The sequence below is a fragment of the Cherax quadricarinatus genome, chromosome 19 (genome assembly GCF_038502225.1).
Source record: "Cherax quadricarinatus isolate ZL_2023a chromosome 19, ASM3850222v1, whole genome shotgun sequence".
Taxonomy (NCBI): Eukaryota; Metazoa; Arthropoda; class Malacostraca; order Decapoda; family Parastacidae; genus Cherax; species Cherax quadricarinatus.
The window spans coordinates 39463472-39486247 of NC_091310.1; the positions used below are offsets into that span (position 1 = coordinate 39463472).

Sequence of the window (22776 nt, forward strand, 5' to 3'; positions counted from 1 at the left end):
TAATGCAAACCTTAAGCCAATTCCTAATTACTGTCCAGAACCATAGCCTATACATTGAAGAATCTTTCTTAAAGTACCATTACTGTACAGTACAGTACAAACAATCTGTAAAATTGCAATGTATCTTTTATTATTATTATGAGCTGGTTTAAGTTCCCTTTCCAAACTTTATATTTGAAATTTGTATAAAACCCTTGAGAGTAATGTAATTTATAAAAGATCAAATAATTTAAGCACTTAAAATTAAAAGTAGTAAGATAATAAGACATTCTTTTACTCCAGGGGAGATTAATACATTGTATACAGTGAATTGATAAAAACAAAATACTGAACTATCTTTCTACATATTAATTAAAGATTCCCTTAAAAAGTATACTGTAAATACACCCAAGGTTATCTATATGTTCTTATGCTCTAATTCTTGCCCAAAGAACTAAAAACAGGTAATTTCTAGTTACATGCTGTGACTAACTAAAGTGTAATGAACACTTGTCAATGCTCAATAATAATCCACTTGGAGACAGAAACACAGGAGGATGATTAATCTGTATATTTCAGCCCCCTTCTGGGATCCTCTTGAGTTACCATATATATAAAATAGAAGTACATGTATGTACATATGACTCTTGACTCAATGGCCTAATAGTTTCTAAAATTGCCAGAAAATAGTCTCATTGCTCCAACAAACTTTAATTAGGTAAATGGGCACATACAAAGTTAAGGATACTCTAGTGCAGACTGTTTTACTCACCAATAAAATATCCTTGACATTGCTTCTGTGTCCATTTACTTAACTGATTGCTATTATTTTCCTATCTTTCATACTCACACACTTTAATACCCTGAAATAACTGAGTATTCAAAGTTATAGTACAGTATTAAAACATATTGATTTATATTAATACAGCACTGTAGGACAAAATAAAAAGGAGAATATTGTACATAAACATAGAAAACAGGTTAAGGTCAAAATAACAGGAGCTTACCAATAATTTACCTGAAATTTTAAGTGTGTCCCTTTGTGATTTACTTACCGATATGGTTGACTTAAAGTGTTCATCAGATGCCTTGTCAGAGAGGATTCCACCAATGTTGAAGTTCTTAATGCTAGGAGTGTCTATATCGGGCAAGGAGAGCACCGGGCTGAGCACACACCCCAGCGTGGCCACCACCACCACCGCTGCCCCCACTACCTGCCCCATTACCTCATGCCTCCTGCAACACAAACAAAACTAATATTACTCCAAAAATGACATTTCCAAATATGAAATGATTATAGTATTTCCAAAGATGCTATTTGAATGTTTAATGATATTAAGTGCTATTCTCCTATCGTATCTTCAACCTTCTCTCTTAATCCTTAGGAAGTATATTTAGGCACAAGTACACATACAGTAGTGCACATAATAACTGGGACATTGATAAAATAAGACATTTATTTGGAAAATTAAGGTTTATTTGAAAAATACATGGCAATGATATGACAGATAACTGATTTAATAAGAGATATGACTATCCTTTGCTTTTATAAGCATTGCTATGCGCTTTGGCACAGAATCGACCAATGTTGAACGCATTCTGGCAAGTTCTTCGTCATGCTACCAGGTCCTAATAACAGCAGCAATTAGCTTTTCCACAGTTGAACAGTCCTGTTTCTCAATCCTTTGTTTGGTTATTCTCAATTGGGTTCAGGTGAGGAGAGTTTCCAGGCCAATCTAGACTGCTTAACCCACTCTCTTCAAAGAATGTCAGCATTTTTCTGGAAGTGTGGCATGGAGCAAGAACCTGCTGGAAAATACCTTCTCCATCAGGAAAGTCTTGATCCACAATGGGAAGCAAATGAATTGCCAGGATTGCCTTGTATTTGTTACTGGTCATCGTTCCCTCAACAATAACAAGCTGTCCAGGGCCTTTAGCAGTAAAACTACCACAAAACATCTTAGATGGGTGTTTTGGCACTTGCTGAATGTGTCCATTCCGAAGAGGTTTGCCTTTGTTCCGTCTAACTACCATTGATCTGTATCCATTCATCTATCGTCCACCCCTTGACTGAGTGCCTACCACAGACGTATTTTCTTCAAAGCAGAAGCCAATAATTTGTTGAACAGTTGAATAATCAACATTTACGCCAGCTGGAGCCAAATCTCTGCAGATCTTTGCTGATTTTCTTGGGATCCTTCACACTATTTATGATAACCTTGTCATCATGAGGTATTGTCTTGCATTTTATTCCATATCTTCCTCGATGCAGCACTTCACAATCACCAGTGTCGTCAGCTCTCTCCAGAATCTGACCAACAGTTGACTTTGCTAGGCTCAAATTTTCAGCAATTTGTCTGATACTCAGATCAGCATGTTTTCTAAGAGCTACAATACTTGCATACTTGTTAGGTGTAACAGCCATCATGAATTTCAGCAGTAATCATAAACTGAAGGGGACAATTTGGCGAAACCACATTCACTCACAGAGCAAGCTTGCAGGGACAGCCTTACAGAACAGCTGATGAGAGTTGCAGGGTAACACCACAGCTGGATGGTTGCCTGAAATCAGTAGTAAATTCTTATGAAACGAACCCAAACTACATTAATTAAGCAAGAGACTATGACATATGAGATAACCTCAAAATTTATTCCTGTCCCAATTAATTTGCACACTACTGTAAGTATAATTACCATACATAGTAAATTACCTAGGATTATTAAAAAAAAGTCAGACAAAGTGACTTATTTCCACTTGGGTCCTTGAGTGCTTCAATTCATAATTATCAAGCTGTTACAAAAAGAAATTTATTTTAATATGATTGGGTGTATCAGAATCTTCCGTGGCAATTCAGTTGGAGCTCATCCAGGGTGAGTGGTAAATCTACAGTGCATTTAGTTTACACTGAAGCTATGTATTGTAATCCTTCATTATAAGATTCATGTGTTGTCATTGTTGTTTTTTAAGGGCTACAATAGCTTATGTCATATAAACTTTGCTCCCGGAAGTCTGGTGTTTAAGAATTTGCTTAGCCCTTAGATACTGCCCAATTTTCAATATCTGGGTCAAAACCAGAGCCGTTTAGGACTGAACTGTAGAATGTCTATTCCTTATTTGAGCTAAATTCAGGCAGAGTAAAACCTTGGACAGTAGGATAGAAAGTGTTCAACTGTATTATTATCTTGCATTGGGCAACAAGGGCAGCTTGGACTGTCTATGAGGTGTAACTGGAAGAGATGTGCCACCAGCTGCACCTTGGTAACATAAAAGGGACAATCTTCAGCATGAGCAAAAGGACAGGTTTATAAAAATCACCAGAGTCCAAACTGAGTGGATCAAAGGGGTGATGCAGTCAGACAGCCAGTCAATGACAGGCCCATCTTAACAGTGGAGCCTCTTCTCTGATATCCAACATCAGTTTTCTATTCCCAGCTGGGAATGAGCAGTGTTTGCAGCCCAGTGAACTATTTTATTTTCTCAAATACCAGCATGAGAAGAGCCATTGTAGAATAACAAGCTAGCCTGGAGTCGAAATGAAAGACAGTAGCAGCCAAAGTATGTCTTCTACCAAGGCACAATGAGATAGTACAAGCCTCTTAGAGGAAAGAAGAGTAAGGGAGGATTTAGAATCTGTGAAAATGAATATATGTTGCCATGGAAGGTACACCTGCATGAATAAGAATTTTATATAAATGGTTCAGGAAACCTACAAGTTGATGAATAAGACACCTGTGTAATCCTTGGGTATCTTAAGTAAGTTTATTTAGACACAGGTATGTATGCTTAAGTACAATTACCATACATAGTGTAAATTATCTAGGACAACCCCAAAAACTCCAAGTGATGTATTTCCACTGGGGTCCTTGTTCTCATTGGGAAACTTTTCACCAGCCAGTGATTTACTCAGTCTAATACAAAGAAGAATGGTGGAAGATCAGGAGGAGTTTGAGATAATCAGTCCCTCAGCCTGGAGTCAATGTGATCTGTGCATATCAAGACTGATGGACTGATCACATCGACTTTAGGCTGAGGAACTGATTACCTGAACCTCCTCCTGATATTCCACCATTCTTCTCTGTACTGGACTGAGAAAGTCACTGATTAAGATAAGATAAGATAAGATATTGTTCGGATTTTTAACCCCGGAGGGTTAGCCACCCAGGATAACCCAAGAAAGTCAGTGCGTCACCGAGGACTGTCTAACTTATTTCCATTGGGGTCCTTAATCTTGTCCCCCAGGATGCGACCCACACCAGTCGACTAACACCCAGGTACCTATTTGCTGCTAGGTGAACAGGACAATAGGTGTAAGGAAACGTGTCGGAATTTCCACCCGCCGGGAATCGAACCCGGGCCCTCCGTGTGCGAAGCGGGAGCTTTAGCCACCAGACCACCGGGCCACAAGTGCTTCACAAGTGTCTCATTCAACATGAATATGAATGAATGTTTATATTGTTGTTGGGGTTGTTAAGGGCTGCTAAGTTTTTGCTTTGAGCCCTGCTTACTGGGAGTTTGGGAAAACAAATGAAATCTGGGCAAGAATTATAAAGGAAACATGGTTCCCTTAGGAAAGAGAAACAGTAACAGCAAGTTGCCAATTAGGTAAGGTATTCCCTTGCTTAAACCCCATCCAAGCTAGACAGCAATTCATACCCCTCCGCGAGTTAAAAATAAAAAAATAAAATAAAATAAAATATTTATTTCTTTGTTAAGGTTACAATGTGTGTTTACATATAGTATGAATGGAGCAAAGAAAGCCACTATCATGCCTAGACATTTCGGGCAGACTTAACCTAATACTTATAGACTACGTATGTACTTAAGTCTAGACAGGTGAACATTGGTAGCATACAAACAGTCAATCTTCACTCTATTGTTAATACGAGGTAGCACAATTTATGATACTTTACATTTTTAAGTACGAAATTAGGTTCTTTTACAATGGTAGAATACAAATATTCTATATTTCACTCTTATTAATTACAACAGGCTTTTCCCCAAGCCTAGAGCTGATGTATGGTGTACAGACCAACTGCCCAGTAGCAGGCTGTGTATGATGAGGACAAATAATAATAATAATATAATAATATATTTCTACAAGTACATGTACAAGGTATCCCGTCTTTAATGTCAATGGAAATAACTAATTTTTCCCTCTCCCTAGTATATCTTCTTTTATTGTAACTGCTTTTACACAGTTAAGATACCTGGTTATAACTTTTAAATATAAATAATACTTATCACAAGTACCCCAATGGAAGTAAGTCACTTGGACTTTTTTGGGTTATTGTGGCATGTAAAGAGTACGTAACCTTTATTCAGCACATGTACACACCCCTCATTGAAAGGCTATCTCCCCAACCAACGAACCAGTACTAAGGGTCGGACAATGGGGCCCCATTGTTCGATCAGTACCCAGGCTGAATCGATTAGTACCCAGGTTCAGCCTGGGTACTAATCGAGATTCAGAGGACATCTACAAGACCTTCTTCATGGCTGCTACAACTAACCCATCTCTTTGGGAAGGACCTACTTCCACTGGGGAATCCCGCCTACCAGTGACTATGCCCTCGTCTGCTGCACGTCCTTATCCATTGATGCCTATATAACCGCCAGTCTTCTTGCCTTTGCTCCAGATTCTCCTCCACCACGATGCTGTGAACACTAACTCCAAGGCTGAGGGACTGATTACCTCGTCTTTTGTATATAGTTCTGCTGTCTTCCAATTAAGTCCTAGAATCTGTATTGATAAAGCCACTGGATGGCGAAACGTCTACAATAAAGATATCCAGATGTTGCACATGTGTCTTAACTTTCATATTGTCGGTATTTTATACCTTTCTTGCACAACTTGTCAGACACTGCAACATCATGGAATCTTGGTTCAGAGGACATCTACAAGACCTTCTTCACGGCTGCTACAACTAACCCATCTCTTTGGGAAGGACCTACTTCCACTGGGAAATCCCGCCTACCAGTGACTATGCCCTCGTCTTCTGCATGTCCTTATCCACTGACGCCTATATAACCGCCAGTCTTCTTGCCTGTAAAGCACTAAGGGAGTCTGAAACGACCATAAATGGTGACACAGGCATAGATGTAATACAGACAAGTGCTATGAGAATGGCATACAATTCAGCCATAAAAATGCTAGCCAAGGATAATAAATGCCCTCACAAGATGCTGTTCAGAAACACTGCTGCGAATCTAATGCCATCATAAGACTTGGAACCATTGGTGTACACTGCAATGGCATGAGAATGAGATCGGAAATGGTTAGGAAAAAGAGCGAGAAGCCACTGCAGGCAGTTGGGCTTTCGAGCATGGTAGTGGGAAAGAACAGACACGAACCGTCGGAACTTCCCAAGGGGGGTAGGGAAAAGTGAGATGCAGAGGATCTCGCCTTCAAAGACCACAACAATGTACCTACCTCATCTGCTAGGAAAAACGGAAGGATGGATAATGAGAACCTTCAAAATTAGAGATGCCAAGCCCATGAGGATTCTCTTCAAATCGTTTGTGCTCTCTAGGCTGGAATACTGCTGTACACTAATGGCCTCCTTCAAGGCTGGCGACATTGCAGACCTGGAGAGTGTACAAAGAACTTTCACAGCACACATAAGTGCGATAAGGCACCTAAACTACTGGGAATGGTTGAAGGTCCTTGATCTGTATTCCCTCGAACGCAGGCGAGAGAGATACATGATAATACAGTGGACCCCCGCATAACGATCACCTCCCAATGCGACCAATTATGTAAGTGTAATTATGTAAGTGCGTTTGTACGTGTATGTTTGGGGGTCTGAAATGGACTATACTTCTCAATATTCCTTATTGGAACAAATTCGGTCAGTACTGGCACCTGAACATACTTCTGGAATGAAAAAATATCGTTAACCGGGGGTCCACTGTATACACTTGGAAGGTCCTTGAGGGATTGGTACCAAACCTGCACATGAAAATCACTCCCTATGAAAACAAAAGACTTGGGAGGAGATGCAACATTCCCCCGATGAAAAGCAGGGGCGCTGTGAGTACACTGAGAGACAACACAATAAGTGCCCAGGGCCCAAGACAGTTCAATTACCTCCCAGCATACATAAGGGGGACTACCAATAGACCACTGGCTGTCTTCAAGAAGGCACTGGACAGGTACCTAAAGTCAGTACCTGACCAACCGGGCTGTGGTTCGTATGTCACCTTGAGTGCGGCCAGCAGTAACAGCCTGGTTGATCAGGCCCTGATCCACCATGAGGCCTGGTCTCAGACCGGGCCGTGGGGGTATTGACCCCCGAAACCCTCTCCAGGTAAACATGAACATAGAAAGGCAATAACTGAAGAGAGGACAAGCAAATGTAGGCAAAGAGAAAAGAGACAGAGTAAAAGGGGAGATGAACAAATAAAGAACATCTACTAACATCAGTGACTATCCTATACATATATGGAAGGATTGTGGAGGTCATGAGAGCAAATATAATAGCGAAAGCAAGGATGGAATATTTGCCTCTGCATAGAGGCTCTCAACCGGTGAAGAGCGAAAAGCACCGAGGCATAAACATAATCCCTGGTGATGGATGGGATTAAGAGTAGAAAGAGTTGCAGGAGAGGCCGCTGAATATATCTGGTCGCCATAATCGAGTTTCGACAAAATTAGGGCTGAATGTACTTGAAGAAGTGTGTTACAATCAGCCCCCCATGAAAGATGAGTGAGGGTTTCAAGGACATTCAGCCGGCTAAGACAAATTGCCTTCAGAGAGGAACTGTGAGGTTTCCAGGATAACCGACAATCAAACAGAAGGCTGAGAAACCTGACCATATCATGTTCTGGGATAAGTGGGTCATATAGGTACAATGGATGATCAGAGACGACAGAACAACTAGTGAGAGTACATAATTTGGTGAGTTTTAGCACTAGAAAATTTAAACCCATGAATAGTGGCCAATTGGAAACATGGTTGACCGCATGCTGGAGAGAAACTGCAATGAAGTAACAGTTCCTGCACAAGCTATAGCAAAGTCATCAACATAGAGTGATGACCAAATATTAGATGGAAGAAAAGATGCCAGATCATTTATAGCAAGGAGAAAAAGTATTGTGCTCAGAACACATCCCTGGGGGACAACTTCAGCTTTGACAAAGTCCAGGGAAAACATATTATTAACCCAAACACGGAAATGTCTCTCAGTTAAGAAGTTCTTAAGGAAAAATGGTATATTGCCTCAGATGCCTAAGGAGTGAGCCTGGGCCAAGATGTCATACCTCCAAGATGTGGCCTTCTCAAGGTCAAAAAAAGATGATTATTGGCAAAGGCATTACGAACATATGTATCCAAGTGTAGTAAAGGGTCAATGGTAGAACGGCCCTTACGAAAGCCATATTGACTAGTGGAGAGACTACAGTGTATCTCTAAATACTACCACATGAAACGTCTATTTATCAGATGTTCCATCACCTTGCAAACTGCACTGGTAAGAGCAATGGGACGATAGTGGGAGGCATCATGTCCCATAGTACCCTGTTTGCAGAAAGGGAGAACAATGGCAGATTTCCACAGCTGGAGAAGAACACCTTGTGACTAAATAAGATAAAGAGTCATAAGAGAACAGAAAAGGCTGATTGATATAAATGCTGTAACATACGAATATGAATGGTGTCAGGCCCAGCTGCCGATGAACAGCAAGCAGAGAGTGTTGCTTCCAGTTTCAGAAGTGTAAAAGGCACATTATAAGATTCTTCTCTGATAGATTATTATTATTATTATTATAATCAAAAAGAAGCGCTAAGCCACAAGGGCTATACAGCGCTGCAGGGCAGGATTCTCTGATAGAAGAAAAGTTTAAGGGCTCTAGCTCTCTGGCAGAAAGATGGAGCCCTTGAGAGATATGGACAAGATGATTACCAATTTCAGTGGCAACATCAGAAGGGTTTGCTAGTGACACCAGCAACCCGAAGAATGGGAGCCGGGCCAGGAGAGTACTTACCACTCAGTTTCCGTACTTTTTTCCAGACTGCACTTGTAGAGGAAGTCAAAGTGATGGTAGAAACATAATCCCACCAGCAAGTGCATTTAGCATCACAGATGACAGGGCGGGCAACCACTCTGTGGTTCAATTGTACCGGTACCTGCCTCCACACAGCACGTTCCAAACGTACTGCCCAAGCACAAGCAGGAGACCACCAATCACATACCTCTGAGAATGCTTGTCCAAGGTTTGGGGTATAGAATGTGAAGCTGCGGCTAAAATTGAGGTCAAGAAGAGGTGTACAAGCTCATCAATGGAGGACAAAGAAGGATCCTCACTAAAAGCAATTTGATGCAAGTAAAGGCCCCAATTCGCTTGGTCAAATTGCCAGTGTGGGCTACAAGGAGGTGGTGAATATGAAGGAGAAGTAAGGATGATTGGAAAATGATCACTGTCATGCAAGTCCAGGAGGACAAACCAGGTAAAGTCTAGTACAGTTGAGGAAGAGCAAACCGAGAGATCGATGCAAGAGAAAGAGAATGAGTACGAGGATCAAAATGGGTGGGAGTACCTGTATTTAAAACATGGAGGGGGAGAGAAGCGAGAAAAGCCTCCAATTGAATGCCATGGGAGTCAAAGTGAGACCCCCCCAGAAGAAATGGTGAGTATTAATACAGTGGACCCCCGCATAACGATGGCATCGCATAGCGATTTTTCCGCATAACGATTACTTTTATCGCAAAATTTTTGCCGCGCATACCGATTAAAAACCCGCATACCGATTTTCGTCCGAGACGCGTCCAATGTGCCCTCAGCCAGCCTCACATGTGCCGCTCCGTCCCATTGTTTACCAGCCAGCCTCCGCGGTAACATCCAAGCATACACTCGGAATATTTCGTATTATTACAGTATTTTCGGTGCTGTTTCTGGAAAATAAGTGACCATGGGCCCCAAGAAAGCTTCTAGTGCCAACCCTGTGGTAAAAAGGGTGAGAATTAGTATGGAAATTAAGAAAGATTTTGAAGGGTTTGGGGCTAACCCTGAGAAGCCTATGCCAGTTGTGGAATCCATTGTGCCTACTTCAAAGATTAAGGAAATGTGTGCAGAGTGGGTTGAACTGCAAACCTTTATAGATGAAAATCACCCTGACACAGCTGTTGCAAGCCGTGCTTGTGACTATTTCAATGACAATGTTATGGCCCATTTTAGGAAAGTCTTGAAGGAACGGGAGGTACAGAGCTCTATGGACAGATTTGTTGTGCGACAGAGGTCCAGTGACTCTCAAGCTGGTCCTAGTGGCATTAAAAGAAGAAGGGAAGTAACCCCAGAAAAGGACTTGCTACCTCAAGTCCTAATGGAAGGGGATTCCCCTTCTAAACAGTAAGAAGATAATGCTCTCCCCTCCTCCCATCCCATCAATCATCACCAGATCTTCAATAAAAGTAAGTGTCATGTAATTGTGCATGCCTTTTTCAGTTTGTGTGTATTAAAATTAACATTTCATGAGGTAAAAAAAAATTTTTTTCATACTTTTGGGCGTCTTGCACGGATTAATTTTATTTCCATTATTTCTTATGGGGAAAATTCATTCGCATAACGATTATTTCGCATAACGATGAGCCCTCTTGCACGGATTAAAATCGTTAACCGGGGGTCCACTGTATTGCTAAGTAACAGAAGTGGTGGCAGTAATGAAGAAATCAGAAATGTAACATCTGGGATAGATAATGCCCGAGAAGGAGAGAGATACAAAGAACAAGCTGTATACCACTTATTGATGTGGATGCAGGCTGCAGTGTAATGCAGCGAAGTATGAACAAAGCTGATGGTATGGAATACCCGTGCATATAAGTGCACTTTCATTAAAGGTTCCATCTGAAACAGGATCCGACGAATATAGTAAAACATAGCCCAAGATGGGATGGATAACAAACGGAAAAACTGGGAGAGGAACACCAGAAACTCACCCCGGTTACCTCTGAGGCCCCGGATATTCCACTGTAAATAAGTCATGATTTGTGAAGAGAAAGATACAAGAAATCTGAAGGTAGAGGTATCTACGAACTAGAAGGGACAGAAAAGTCCACGTGTGGAGGCAGCGGAAAATGCACAAGCAGCGAAGGATTGGGATGCTGCGAAGAAAGTAGTTGTGCAGACGGAGGCGAGTGAAGCAGAGGAACAGGAGGTAGATCGGTGTCCATCAATGCTCTAGATAGCTTCAAGTGTTTCAGAGGACAAGGATGTTGTATGTTTGACGATACTGGAGATGGAAGGAGGAGGGTGAGTAAAGATCAGGGTGACGATGGAATGTATCAAAGTAGGGGTGCCGAAAGGGTAGAGGGAACTGGAGAAGCTTGGGAGGGTACAGGAGAGGAAGCAACCTGGGAGTGGGCAGAAGAGGAAGAAACTTGGGAGGAGACAGGGGAGGAAGGTATTGTATGAGGAGGAGGATGAACCTCCACACTCTTAACAGAGCCAGTTAGAGGTGAACCAGGTACAGAGACTGGAAAGGAAAAATGTGCAGGTAGAAGGGAAGGAGGGGTTAAAGAAGATTTTAACAATGGGGATTTTTTGGACTTTGGAGAAGTAGAGGGGCAATGGGGAGGAGTTGTTGTACGAGGTCTTGTATATACAAACTTGTGAGTGAGAAGAGGAAGTGGTGAGAACAGAATTAGGTGTCAAGGTAGGGGCCTCTGAGTCCAGGACAGCAAAAGAATTAGAGACGAGGGTGACTGTGCAAGGGGTGACCACAGTGAAGGCTGTGGAAGTTGGGACCCCAAAGGTAGGGGGTTGTTTAGTAACTCGAGAATAAGAAATACGAGGAAGTCTCCCCTGGAGGCGTAGATGAAAGACTACCATAGCATAAGGAAAGTCTTCTGCCTCTTTGAGACAAAGGATTTCTTGCTCATTTAAGTAAACTTGGTAATGACGAGAGTAAGATGGGTGAGCCTCATGACAATTAAGGCAAGATGTAAGTAGACTACAAGATGTATTGGTATGGTAGTCAGCACCACAGACTGGGCATTTGGCCAAGGTCCTGCAATATTTTGTTGCATGACCAAAACACCAGCAATTTCTATGGTGTAGGGATCACCTTTTGAACTTGTAAACAGTGTTCTGCAATATAAACTGAGGATGGAAGCTCATGGCAGTCAAAAGTTAAGCGAGCTACACTGCAAGAGTATCATCTTCGCCTGCCGGCAGGGAGGACATAAGTGTCTACTTTGAGGATTGGGAGGTCTTGAGATCAATCTGTTCCAAAATGTCATCACCACATGTCTGGAAATTCTGTTGGATAATGGCATGAAGTAGAATGACAATACCACTACAAGAATTGAGAGAATGATGTTTTTCAATCGTTACAGAAATAGCATCAATGGTTGTAAGAAGAGAAAGATCGTGAGCTTGGCTAGCATTCTGTACGGTGATGATGCATGCACTACTCTTGAGAGCATGAAAGGATATATGTCAACCAACATGGCATAGGAGTGCCTTGCTAATACTATGATTGGAAAGGTAGTCAGGAGAAGAAGTCAGTTGCAGAGTAAAACACTTAGTCCATGGTGTATTTTGAAACAGTGTATAAGGGGAGGGAATGTCATGTCAGTCTTTTCTGGACAGAATGAGAAGGAAACAAAGGAGTATCATCAGGTAATGGTTTTGGGCATTTAGGTGTGGGACCAAAGTTGGTCTGATATGGGATGGGTGAGCGATCCAAAAAGTGCTGCACCGTAGAGGGAGAAGCTGGAAGCATGGTCAAAATGCAGAGGTCAGATGCATCAAGTACCTGGAGCGGGTGACAAAATGGCACCAGCAGGAGATACAGGGGCATGAGAAATGTGTGGTAGCAGAAAAGGGCCTGGGAGGAGCTGTTTCATGGACTTGGGACTCCATGGTTATGTCACTTCTTTTTTTTTTTTTTTAGAAAAAAGAAAAAAGAAAAAAAAAAAAGAATAAAAAAAGGGGGGGAACATGGAGGGATAGCTCCTATGAGGAATGAAAGGGCCATAAATCCCCTTCCGCACCCAAGAGGACCCCAGCACCGTAAGTAGTGCAGATGCAGCATGAAACCTGTGTCATACCCTACCTTTCATGCCAGTAAACCAGCAATCTGGGATAGGAACCTCACATCTACCGAGCCACCTTGGTAGACAAAAGATAGGGCGGCCAGATACCCACCACAAAGCATACCTCCTTTGGCCACCACCCCCTGGAATCCAAAAGGCAGCTTCCAGAGATACACCCTTCACCCGAAAGACACCCAAAGCCACCCCCCCCCCGGAGACCGGAGAGGGAGTGGGACATCCCCAGGGGATCCAGATTCCACGGCAAACTACACCATTACCACCCACCACCACGGACCTCAACGGAATGGAATGGACCACTGTACACTTCCCCCTACCTAGGAACTAAAGTGCCTGTGGGAAGAATCCCAAAGGCTGAAAACAGGAAGGGGATAGGGAAGAGATGGGGAGAAGAGGAGGAATGGGAAAAGGGGGCATGGAGAGGATGGGATAGGGAAGGGAGAATTGGGGGTAATTAGATTTGATCTGAGGAAGGAGACCAAAAGGTCTAATTCCTCTAACCAAGAGCCTCTTCACCCCACCAAGGAGCCCCCCTTAAGAGGATGCTTTTTCTGATCCACTTCAAACTTTCATCATTGGCGGGCTTTATTAAAAATACAGCTTGTCACTTACTATGAGCAGTGTATATATCAATTTGCTAGTTTTATGAAACAAATTATTTCCCCTTAATGATTGGCTTCAAACCCTAAATGCTGGTGCATCATTGAATTAAAAATATTTTTCTTATAGGATTGTAGAGAACTTTAAACAGAATGTAAATGAGAAAAGCAAAAAAGAAAACATATAAACCGAAAAAAACATAAACCGGGGTTTAATGATGTTTCTAAGTTTATGAGGAAAGACTAATTTTTTTGGAACATTCTCAGCAACATCATCATCTGATTTCTCACAATATTTTGTTTATTACTTGAAAACACCTTATTTGATAGGCTTAAAATTTTCAATGCCTGTATAATGTATCTTGGGCAAGATTCACAAAACTGTTTACATGTGTGGGGTGCCCTATGTACAACGCTACACAGGTCATTCCTAAAATTTGTTTCCGTGCAACAGGTAGAGACAGGCTCCTCTGTTCAACTTTAGTCTCAACACCGGTGTAACCTACCTACAAGAAGGTTGGTATTTTAATGTAGATAATAATAATAATCTTTATTTCTACAAGTACATGATACAACTCATACAGACCTGGCTGACATTACTGATATATACTATATAGAGTATTTCGGGCAACTTAGGCTAATCTTGTCCCTCAGGATGCAACCCACACCAATCGGCTAACACCCAGGTACCTACTTGCTCCTAAGTGAACAGGGACAGCAGCCTTAAGTAAACGCCCAGTTTTCACCCGTACTGGGGATCGAACCACAGACAGTGTATGAGCTGAGTGCGTTACCAACAGAACTTTTGATCTCGAAATAGTATAGTATTTTTTACCTTATTGCATTATTTTGCCTTTATGCTGGTGAGGGGCTCTTGATCCAAGGAATCAGACTTTTCTTTCCATTGCTAGGGACAAATTTGAATGTCGCCCATTCCACAATCAAAGCTTCGCCTTGAACCCAAACATGAAGCCTTAAGCTGTATTGATAACTTAGTCACACAGTACACTCTTTCACAAATTATTTACATTGATGGTTCTGTTCACCAGTCCACTGGTGCAGCTGGTAGTGCTGCTGTTGTCATACAGAGTGATGGCTCTCTTAAAGAAATTGGAGCACGCATCAATAACTGGGCCTCTACCCTTCAGACAGAACTGTTTGCCATACTCCTTGTACTCAAATGCATTCATGTATCTGTAACTGATTCTCTGTCACCCATAAATGCTCTCAACTCATTAAGTATCACTCTCCCTGAACCATGAGCTTTATCATACCTCTGCTTAAAGCTATGTATGGATCCTGCCTCCACTACATCACTTCCCAAACTATTTCACTTCCTGACTACTCTGTGGCTGAAGAAAACTTCCTAACATCCCTGTGATTCATCTGTGTCTTTCAACTTCCAACTGTGTCCCCTTGTTGCTGTGTCCCATCTCTGAAATATCCTGTCTTTGAATGTCCTTTTATTTATTTATTATAAATTTGTGCACACATACAGAGGTACAAAAAAAAAATACAGATAAGAGCAGTATGCCAAAGCCACTTATACTATGCAAAGCATTACGGGCTGGCTTAAAATTAACTTAAGATTAACTAAGCAATGATGAAGTCAGTGATAAAACATTAATGTAAACAGATTACTATAAAGCACAAGTGAGTATTACAAAGACAGGTCATATGAAGGATTCTGTTAGGTAGTGTATTTAAAAAATAATAAAGTTAGATTGGGTTTTAGGTTTAACATTTATGTGATATAATTGTGAGAAACATTTAAGATATACAATTTATAAGGTTCAGTTATTCAGTATTTATTTGGTTTTGGGTGAGTAAGTGATCTTTGAGTAGAGACTTGAATTTATAAACAGGTAGTGTTTCTTTTATATTTACAGGTAATGAATTCCAGATTTTAGGGCCTTTTATGTGCATTGAGTTTTTGCATAGTGTGAGATGAACACGAGGAACATCAAAGAGTGATCTGTGCCTTGTGTTATGGTCATGTGTTCTGTTGAGGTTGGCAAGGAGATGTTTGAGTGGAGGGTTAATATCAGAGTTAAGTGTTCTATGTATGTAATAGGTGCAGTAATAAGTATGGATGTTTTGTATGGTGAGTAGGTTTAGTGTATTGAATATTGGTGGAGTGTGCTGCCTGTAGTGAGAATTTGTTATCATTCTAACTGCAGCCTTTTGTTGGGTAATTAGTGGTCTGAGATGGTTAACTGTTGTTGAGCCCCATGCACAAATTCCATAGGTGAGATAGGGGTAAATAAGAGAGTGATATAGGGCCAGGAGGGCTGACTGTGGAACATAGTACCGTATCTTCGATAGTATGCCTACAGTCTTGGAAATTTTCTTAGAAATTTGTTGTATATGTGTATGAAATTTGAGTCTATTATCAAGGTGGATTCCTAAGAATTTTCCCTCTGTTAGCTTTGTGATAGGTGATCCGTTTTATCATTATGTTAAGAGGGACATCTGTAGCTCTGTTACCAAACTGAATGAAGTAGGTTTTGTCAATGTTTAGTGTAAGTTTGTTAGTCCTCATCCAGGTAGATATTTTCTGTAATTCGGTATTTACAGTATTGGCTAGTGTGACTGGGCTCGGGGTGAGAGAAGACGTATGTAGTGTCATCTGCAAATAGTGTGGGTTTGAGTAATTGCGAAGCATTTGGAAGGTCATTTATGTATAGGAGAAAGAGAAGAGGGCCAAGGACACTTCCCTGTGGGACACCAACTGTAATTGGTTGCGCAGAAGAGTTTGCCCCATTTGCGTACACATATTGGCTTCTGTTGCTGAGGTATGACTTGAGGTAATTGAGGGAGTGCCCTCTTATACCATAGTGTGACAATTTTACGTGGAGCAAGTCATGGTCAACTGTATCAAAAGCTTTACGTAAGTCAATGAAGATCCCCAGTGGGACTTCTTTTTTCTCTATTGCAGTGTATATATGTTCTAGCATGTGTATAATAGCATCATTAGTATTTTTATTAGGCCTGAATCCAAATTGGCAGGGGTTGAGTATGTTTTGGGAGATAAGGTAGGAGTAGATTCGTTTATGAATTAGTTTTTCAAAGATTTTTGAGAGAGGGTGTAAGTTGGATATGGGCCTATAGTTATTCAACTCTGTTTGGTCTCCTCCTTTGTGGATCGGGGTGACCCTTGCTATTTTGAGTACTGTAGGGAAGGTGGAGGATTCAATGGATTTGTTAAAGAGTGTTGCAATGATTGGAGATAGCACTTGTGACACTTTTTTATATATAAAGGGTGGTAAGGTACTTAAATCTCCTGCCTTGTTTTTTAGTGCATTGATAATAAGGGAGACTTCGTATGGGTTAGTCGGAGCTAGGAACAGTGTGTTCGGGTAGTTGCCGGTGAGGTAGTTATTTGGTGGGGTATCTGAGCTTGGGATTTTATGGGCAAGGTTTTGTCCTATAGTGGAGAAGAAATCATTGAGTCTGTTTGCTGTTTCTGTTTGGTGGAGTTGGGGTTCATCTGATTTTGCTAATTTTATTTCGCTATTTCGTGATATCTTTTTTTGTTCCCAGAATTTCAGATAGTGTTTTCCAGGTCTTTTTTATATCACCTCGTAAGTTGGATAATCTGTTCTCATAATACAATTTTTTTGCCCTTCTTATCAGGCTGGTTAGGATTGACGAGTAACGTTTTGTTTGGTCTCTGGTTATGTGACCCATTCTGTACTGTTTTTCATATTGGTGTTTTGTATTTATGGATTTGAGAATGCTGGGTGTTAGCCAGGGACTGTTCAGTCTCTTTGCTGTCATCTGTTTAGTTTTTTTAGGGCAGTGCTTGTTATAGAGGTATTGGGTCTTTTTTAGAAAATTATTAATACATTCGTTAATATCTGTATAGATTTCTAGCTCAGTGTGCCAATCAATGTTTGCTAATGCTGTTGCGAAGTTATTAATGGCTGCCTCATTGTGAAGTCTGAAGGTGACTTTAGTAGTGTCTTGGGGTAGTTTACCAAGAGTTGTTATGAGGAAAGTAGGGTAGTGGTCTGTGGTATTATCTGTAATTATGCCTGATTTTAAAGGGGATATGGTGTTGGTCCAGATGTGGTCCTTATCATGTCTTCCCGGACCCTCCTGTCCTCCAGTGTCGTCAGGCCAATTTCCCTTAACCTTTCTTCGTAGGACAGTCCCCTTAGCTCCGGGACTAATCTTGTTGCAAACCTTTGCCCTTTCTCTAATTTCTTGACGTGCTTGACCAAACTGGTGCTGCATACTCCAGTAGAGGCCTGACGTAAATGGTGTACAGAGTCTTGAACGATTCCTTACTGAGGTATTGGAACACTATCATTAGGTTTGCCAGACGCCCGTACGCTGCAGCAGTTATCTGACTGATGTGTGCCTCATATGTGCTCGGTGTTATATTCACGCCAAGGTCCTTTTCCTCGAGTGAGGTTTGCAGTCTTTTACCATCTAGACTATACTGTGTCTGCGGTCTTCTTTGCCCTTCCCTGATCTTCATGACTTTGCATTTGGCAGGGTTAAATTCAAGGAGCCAGTTGCTGGACCAGGCTTGTAGCCTGTCCAGGTCGCTTTGTAGTCCTGCCTGATCCTCGACCGATTTAATTCTCCTCATTAACTTCACATCGTCTGCAAACAAGGACACTTCTGGGTGTATCCCTTCCGTTATGTCATTCACATAAACCAAAAACAGCACAGGTCCTAGGACTGACCCTTGTGGAACCCTGCTTGTCACAGGCGCCCACTCTGACACCTCGTCACGTACCATGACTCGTTGTTGCCTCCCTGTCAGGTATTCTCTGATCCACTGTAGTGCCTTTCCTGTTATGCCTCTAGCTTTTGCAGTAACCTCTTGTGAGGACCTTTGTCGAAGGCCTTCTTGCTTGTGTGTGCTTGTGTTTGCATTTATATTTGTATACTCATGTGTGTAAGTATACTCGTGTGTGTGTGTGTGTGTGTGTGTGTGTGTGTACTCATCTAGTTGTGGTTGCGGGGGTCGATTCACAGCTCCTGGCCCCGCGCACGCGCGGGGAGAGAGAGAGAGAGAGAGAGAGAGAGAGAGAGAGAGAGAGAGAGAGAGAGAGAGAGAGAGAGAGAGAGAGAGAGAGAGAGAGAGAGAGAAAGAGATAGAGAGAGAGAGAGAGAAAGAGATAGAGAGAGAGAGAGAGACAGACAGAGAGAGAGACAGACAGACAGACAGAGAGAGAGAGAGAGAGAGAGAGAGAGAGAGAGAGAGAGAGAGAGAGAGAGAGAGAGAGAGAGAGAGAGAGATAGAGATATATCTACTTCAAGGACAGCGTGAAGCAAGCTTCTATACCACAAGACGGGCAGAAAGCAGCAACTTCACTCTGGTTATACCCTTCTCCAGAACATCACTTCATCTGAGATCATTTATCCCCAGGATGACTCAAGTCTGGAACACATTTGCACAGCATTATGATGTCAACGAGATAAAGTCAGTTGATCAGATGAAAATGCTGGTCCACAGATGGCTCCAACTTCATCCTGTTCCCTACTTGTATGTTTCATAACAAAAATGCTTTCAAATGAGCTGATGTAGGTAACAGCTCTTAGCTTGTCAATAAAGTTAGGAATCCTTAACCTGTAAATAGCTTGTCAACAAAGCTAGGGATCCTTAACCTAACCTTGTCAAACCCTGTGTAAAAAAAAGACAAGACAGATCCAACAATTAATATCTGAAGCAATAATTCATAGTTGTGACCGGGTGTGAACGTGTGAATTGCTCATTACTCTATAATTTGTTCATGATTGTAGCCATGTATAAATGTAAGTAAGTAAATTTACTTACATGATTCATTACCTTTGTACCTTGTTCAATTATCTAAACTCTGGGGCCCAGTCCCTGGACCCATTATGTACCTCTGTAATCTTTTGACTACCGCCCATAGGATGGGTCTGGGGTGCATAATAAACATATTAAACTAAAAAAAAAAAAACTCCTATTCCACAGGCGCTATATGACCCCTATAGGTTTAGCTCTTTCCTTTGATTCAAACATAACATTTGTGAATGACATCAATCTTCAATGGATGATGCATCAAATTAAAAATTTTATTTCTTCTAAGCGGTACAAAAATAATGTAGCTTATATGTAACAAAACATTGCTAGGCACAAAATTATTATAATAAAAAAAGAAATGATAAACCTACAAGGGTCCCTAGGCACAAAAAGCCATTAGTATGCAATACATTTCGGGCAACTAATCATATGAAATTAATGGATAGTTTCATGGGTTAAGGCTGTGGTGGTACAAGTTTTGTTAGGTCCTGTGAAATAACTGAAAATTACATCTGGTCAACTTTAAGCTTTACTGCTCATGTGTTTTTTTTTCAAAGGATATAATGTCTTTTAAGTTATAATGTGCCAAATTTATTAATCATTATTTTTGTGAAATAACTTAGAATGTCTTATTTCTGATTAGAAGAGGCACAGTGTTTAACTTTATTTGGTTAACCTAGGTTAATCAACTTGTGTTCTTTTATGTGTCCTGTAACATTTATGTATGTGCTCTGAAAACCATTGTTGATAATTTGTACGTGTTCACAATAGCTAGAAATCTTGGTTTCCTATCAAGAAGTAGCAAAAAATAGAATTCCCTAGGTTATAATTCGGCTTTATAATACACAAATAACCCGCACATAAAAGACAGAAGCTTACGACGACGTTTCGGTCCGACTTGGACCATTGACAAAGTCACACTAACAGAGGAGGAGCAGGACGGCTATATATAGGCAGGAAGAGGTGGAGGTAGTAGTAGTGGTAGTAGTAGTGGTAGTAGTAGTAGTAGTAGTAGTACAAGAATTGTATATAATACCGACAGGATGAAATGACACATGCACAACACCCGGGCATCCCCACCGTAGACGTTTCGCCATCCAGCCAGCCACTGGATGGCGAAACGTCCACAACAAAGACAACCAGACGCCGCACATGTGTCTAATTTCATCAGTAGATGTAGTAGAAGAAGAAGAGGTAGTAGTAGTGGTAGTGGTAGAAGTGGGAAATAAGGAAGACGAGCCAGTCAAATACAAAGGAAGGGGAGCACTGCAAGAGAGCTAGAAACCCACAGAGGGAGAGCAAGCGCACCGAGGTGCGTGAAAGGGGAAGTGGTGAAATAAAAAGAAGGAACAGAAACACGAGACAGGAGAGAGAAAGACAACCCAGAGGAGAAAAGGAGAGAGGAAAGGGGAAGAGGAAGAAGAAAAAGAAGAAGAAGAAGAAAAAATGAGGATTCAGGTTAAGTCACGGGTGTTCTGAAGTTTGGAGCATTTTACAATGTAGTGGGAGAGGAAGGCATCTACAGAGACGAAGCCAGGGCTAAGGTTCATACAAGGAAAGTTGTGTATAAGAGAGGATTCAACTAAACGGCGACTGTTCGAGTTGGAAGTAGGGAAGACAGTTTTAGCAGAAGACCAGTCAATAGGATGGCTATGATCTCTGACGTGACAGAAAAGAGCATTGTTAGTGTCGGCAAGCCTAACACTATTTTTGTGCTCCCTAAGTCTGTCAGAAAGAGATCGACCAGTTTCTCCAAAGTATTTTTTTTTTTTTTTTTTTTTTTTTTTTTTTTTTTTTTTTTTTTTTTTTTTTTTCACCACTTCCCCTTTCACGCACCTCGGTGCGCTTGCTCTCCCTCTGTGGGTTTCTAGCTCTCTTGCAGTGCTCCCCTTCCTTTGTATTTGACTGGCTCGTCTTCCTTATTTCCCACTTCTACCACTACCAGTACTACTTCCTCTTCTTCTTCTACTACATCTACTGATGAAATTAGACACATGTGCGGCGTCTGGTTGTCTTTGTTGTGGACGTTTCGCCATCCAGTGGCTGGCTGGATGGCGAAACGTCTACGGTGGGGATGCCCGGGTGTTGTGCATGTGTCATTTCATCCTGTCGGTATTATATACAATTCTTGTACTACTACTACTACTACTACTACTACTACTACCACTACTACTACCTCCACCTCTTCCTGCCTATATATAGCCGTCCTGCTCCTCCTCTGTTAGTGTGACTTTGTCAATGGTCCAAGTCGGACCGAAACGTCGTCGTAAGCTTCTGTCTTTTATGTGCGGGTTATTTGTGTATCGTTCCAGTCACGGTATTGTGCCTTTTTGTTATTTATGGACCCCGCAGTTAAGCGTCATATTCTCTCCAACTTTTTTAATGTTCTTCCCTCTTTTAAACCCCTCTTTCGATCTTATGAGGCTGCTCTTATTGCTACCCGGCGTCGTAAGAATCAGCTTCGCTTCCTACGTGACTGTCTTGCTGAACAAGTTCTGCCACCTTCCTTCTCCCACTTCCTGAAAACCAACCCACTGGGCACTCCCTTTCCTGATCATGCCCGTCTCCTACTTCAACAGCTCATTCTTTCTACTAAATCACAGGTTGAAGATGCCTTCTTTACTCTCCGTCAACGTCAACGTGCTCTCTTTGCGGCTCTACCACAGGATCTCTGTAACCTTCTCTCTACCATTGCCTTTGACACTGCTCGCCTGAATGCGCAAATTCATTCTTCCAAACTACAAAATAAACTTCAACGTCTCATCTCAGCTAGCCCTTGGTCTAAATTCTCCCTCACTGACTGTGTTACTAATCTGTCTTCTGTCTCACTCTCTCAGTATGAGCTTGAACTTCTTGGTTTTGGTCTTTCCTTTGCCACTTCGCCTACTCCTCGCGCTGGTATTTCCCTGATTAGCTCTTTTGATTCCTTTCGTCAATCTCGCTTCCGTAATCTTCCTGACTTGTCCACTTTTCGTGGTGCTCTCCTTCCTGCTCTTGTTAGTCTGTTTTCCAAGAATCACCACCTTCCACGCCGTTACCAACTTGCCCTTTCTTCTCTTAAATCTAACACTAACATTGTCATACTATCTTCTGACAAAGGTAATTCGGTAGTTATCCTTGATCGCGAGGATTACCTCCGTAAAGCTGATGTCTTGCTCTCTGACTCACGCACCTACACTCCTCTCGTTTCCAACCCTCTTGATCGCATCAAGAGAACTTTCAACAAAAAACTAAGGACTCTCTCCGACCTCTGTCCTCCTGACTTTGACCTTGTTCAACGGTTTCGTGTCATCTGTCCCTCTCTTCCCTATTTCTATGGCCTTCCCAAAACTCATAAACCTGATATTCCTCTTCGTCCTATCA

At 41.7% G+C, this 22776-nt stretch overlaps 1 protein-coding gene across 5 annotated transcripts in view; it reads right to left on the bottom strand.

The window, feature by feature from the left end:
• LOC128688354 (glutamate [NMDA] receptor subunit 1) overlaps positions 1-22776 on the bottom strand; it is a 220393-nt gene that overhangs the window by 86326 nt on the left and 111291 nt on the right. For 2 of the 5 annotated variants that reach the window (XM_070086694.1, XM_070086691.1), the window contains exon 3: positions 1035-1215. In XM_070086694.1, the coding sequence (XP_069942795.1) occupies positions 1035-1202 (168 nt within the window). In that variant the 5' untranslated portion in view covers positions 1203-1215. Of the gene's footprint in view, positions 1-1034; positions 1216-14214; positions 14295-22776 lie in introns of those variants that run through there. The other 3 variants (XM_070086690.1, XM_070086692.1, XM_070086693.1) reach the window with 3 other exon arrangements.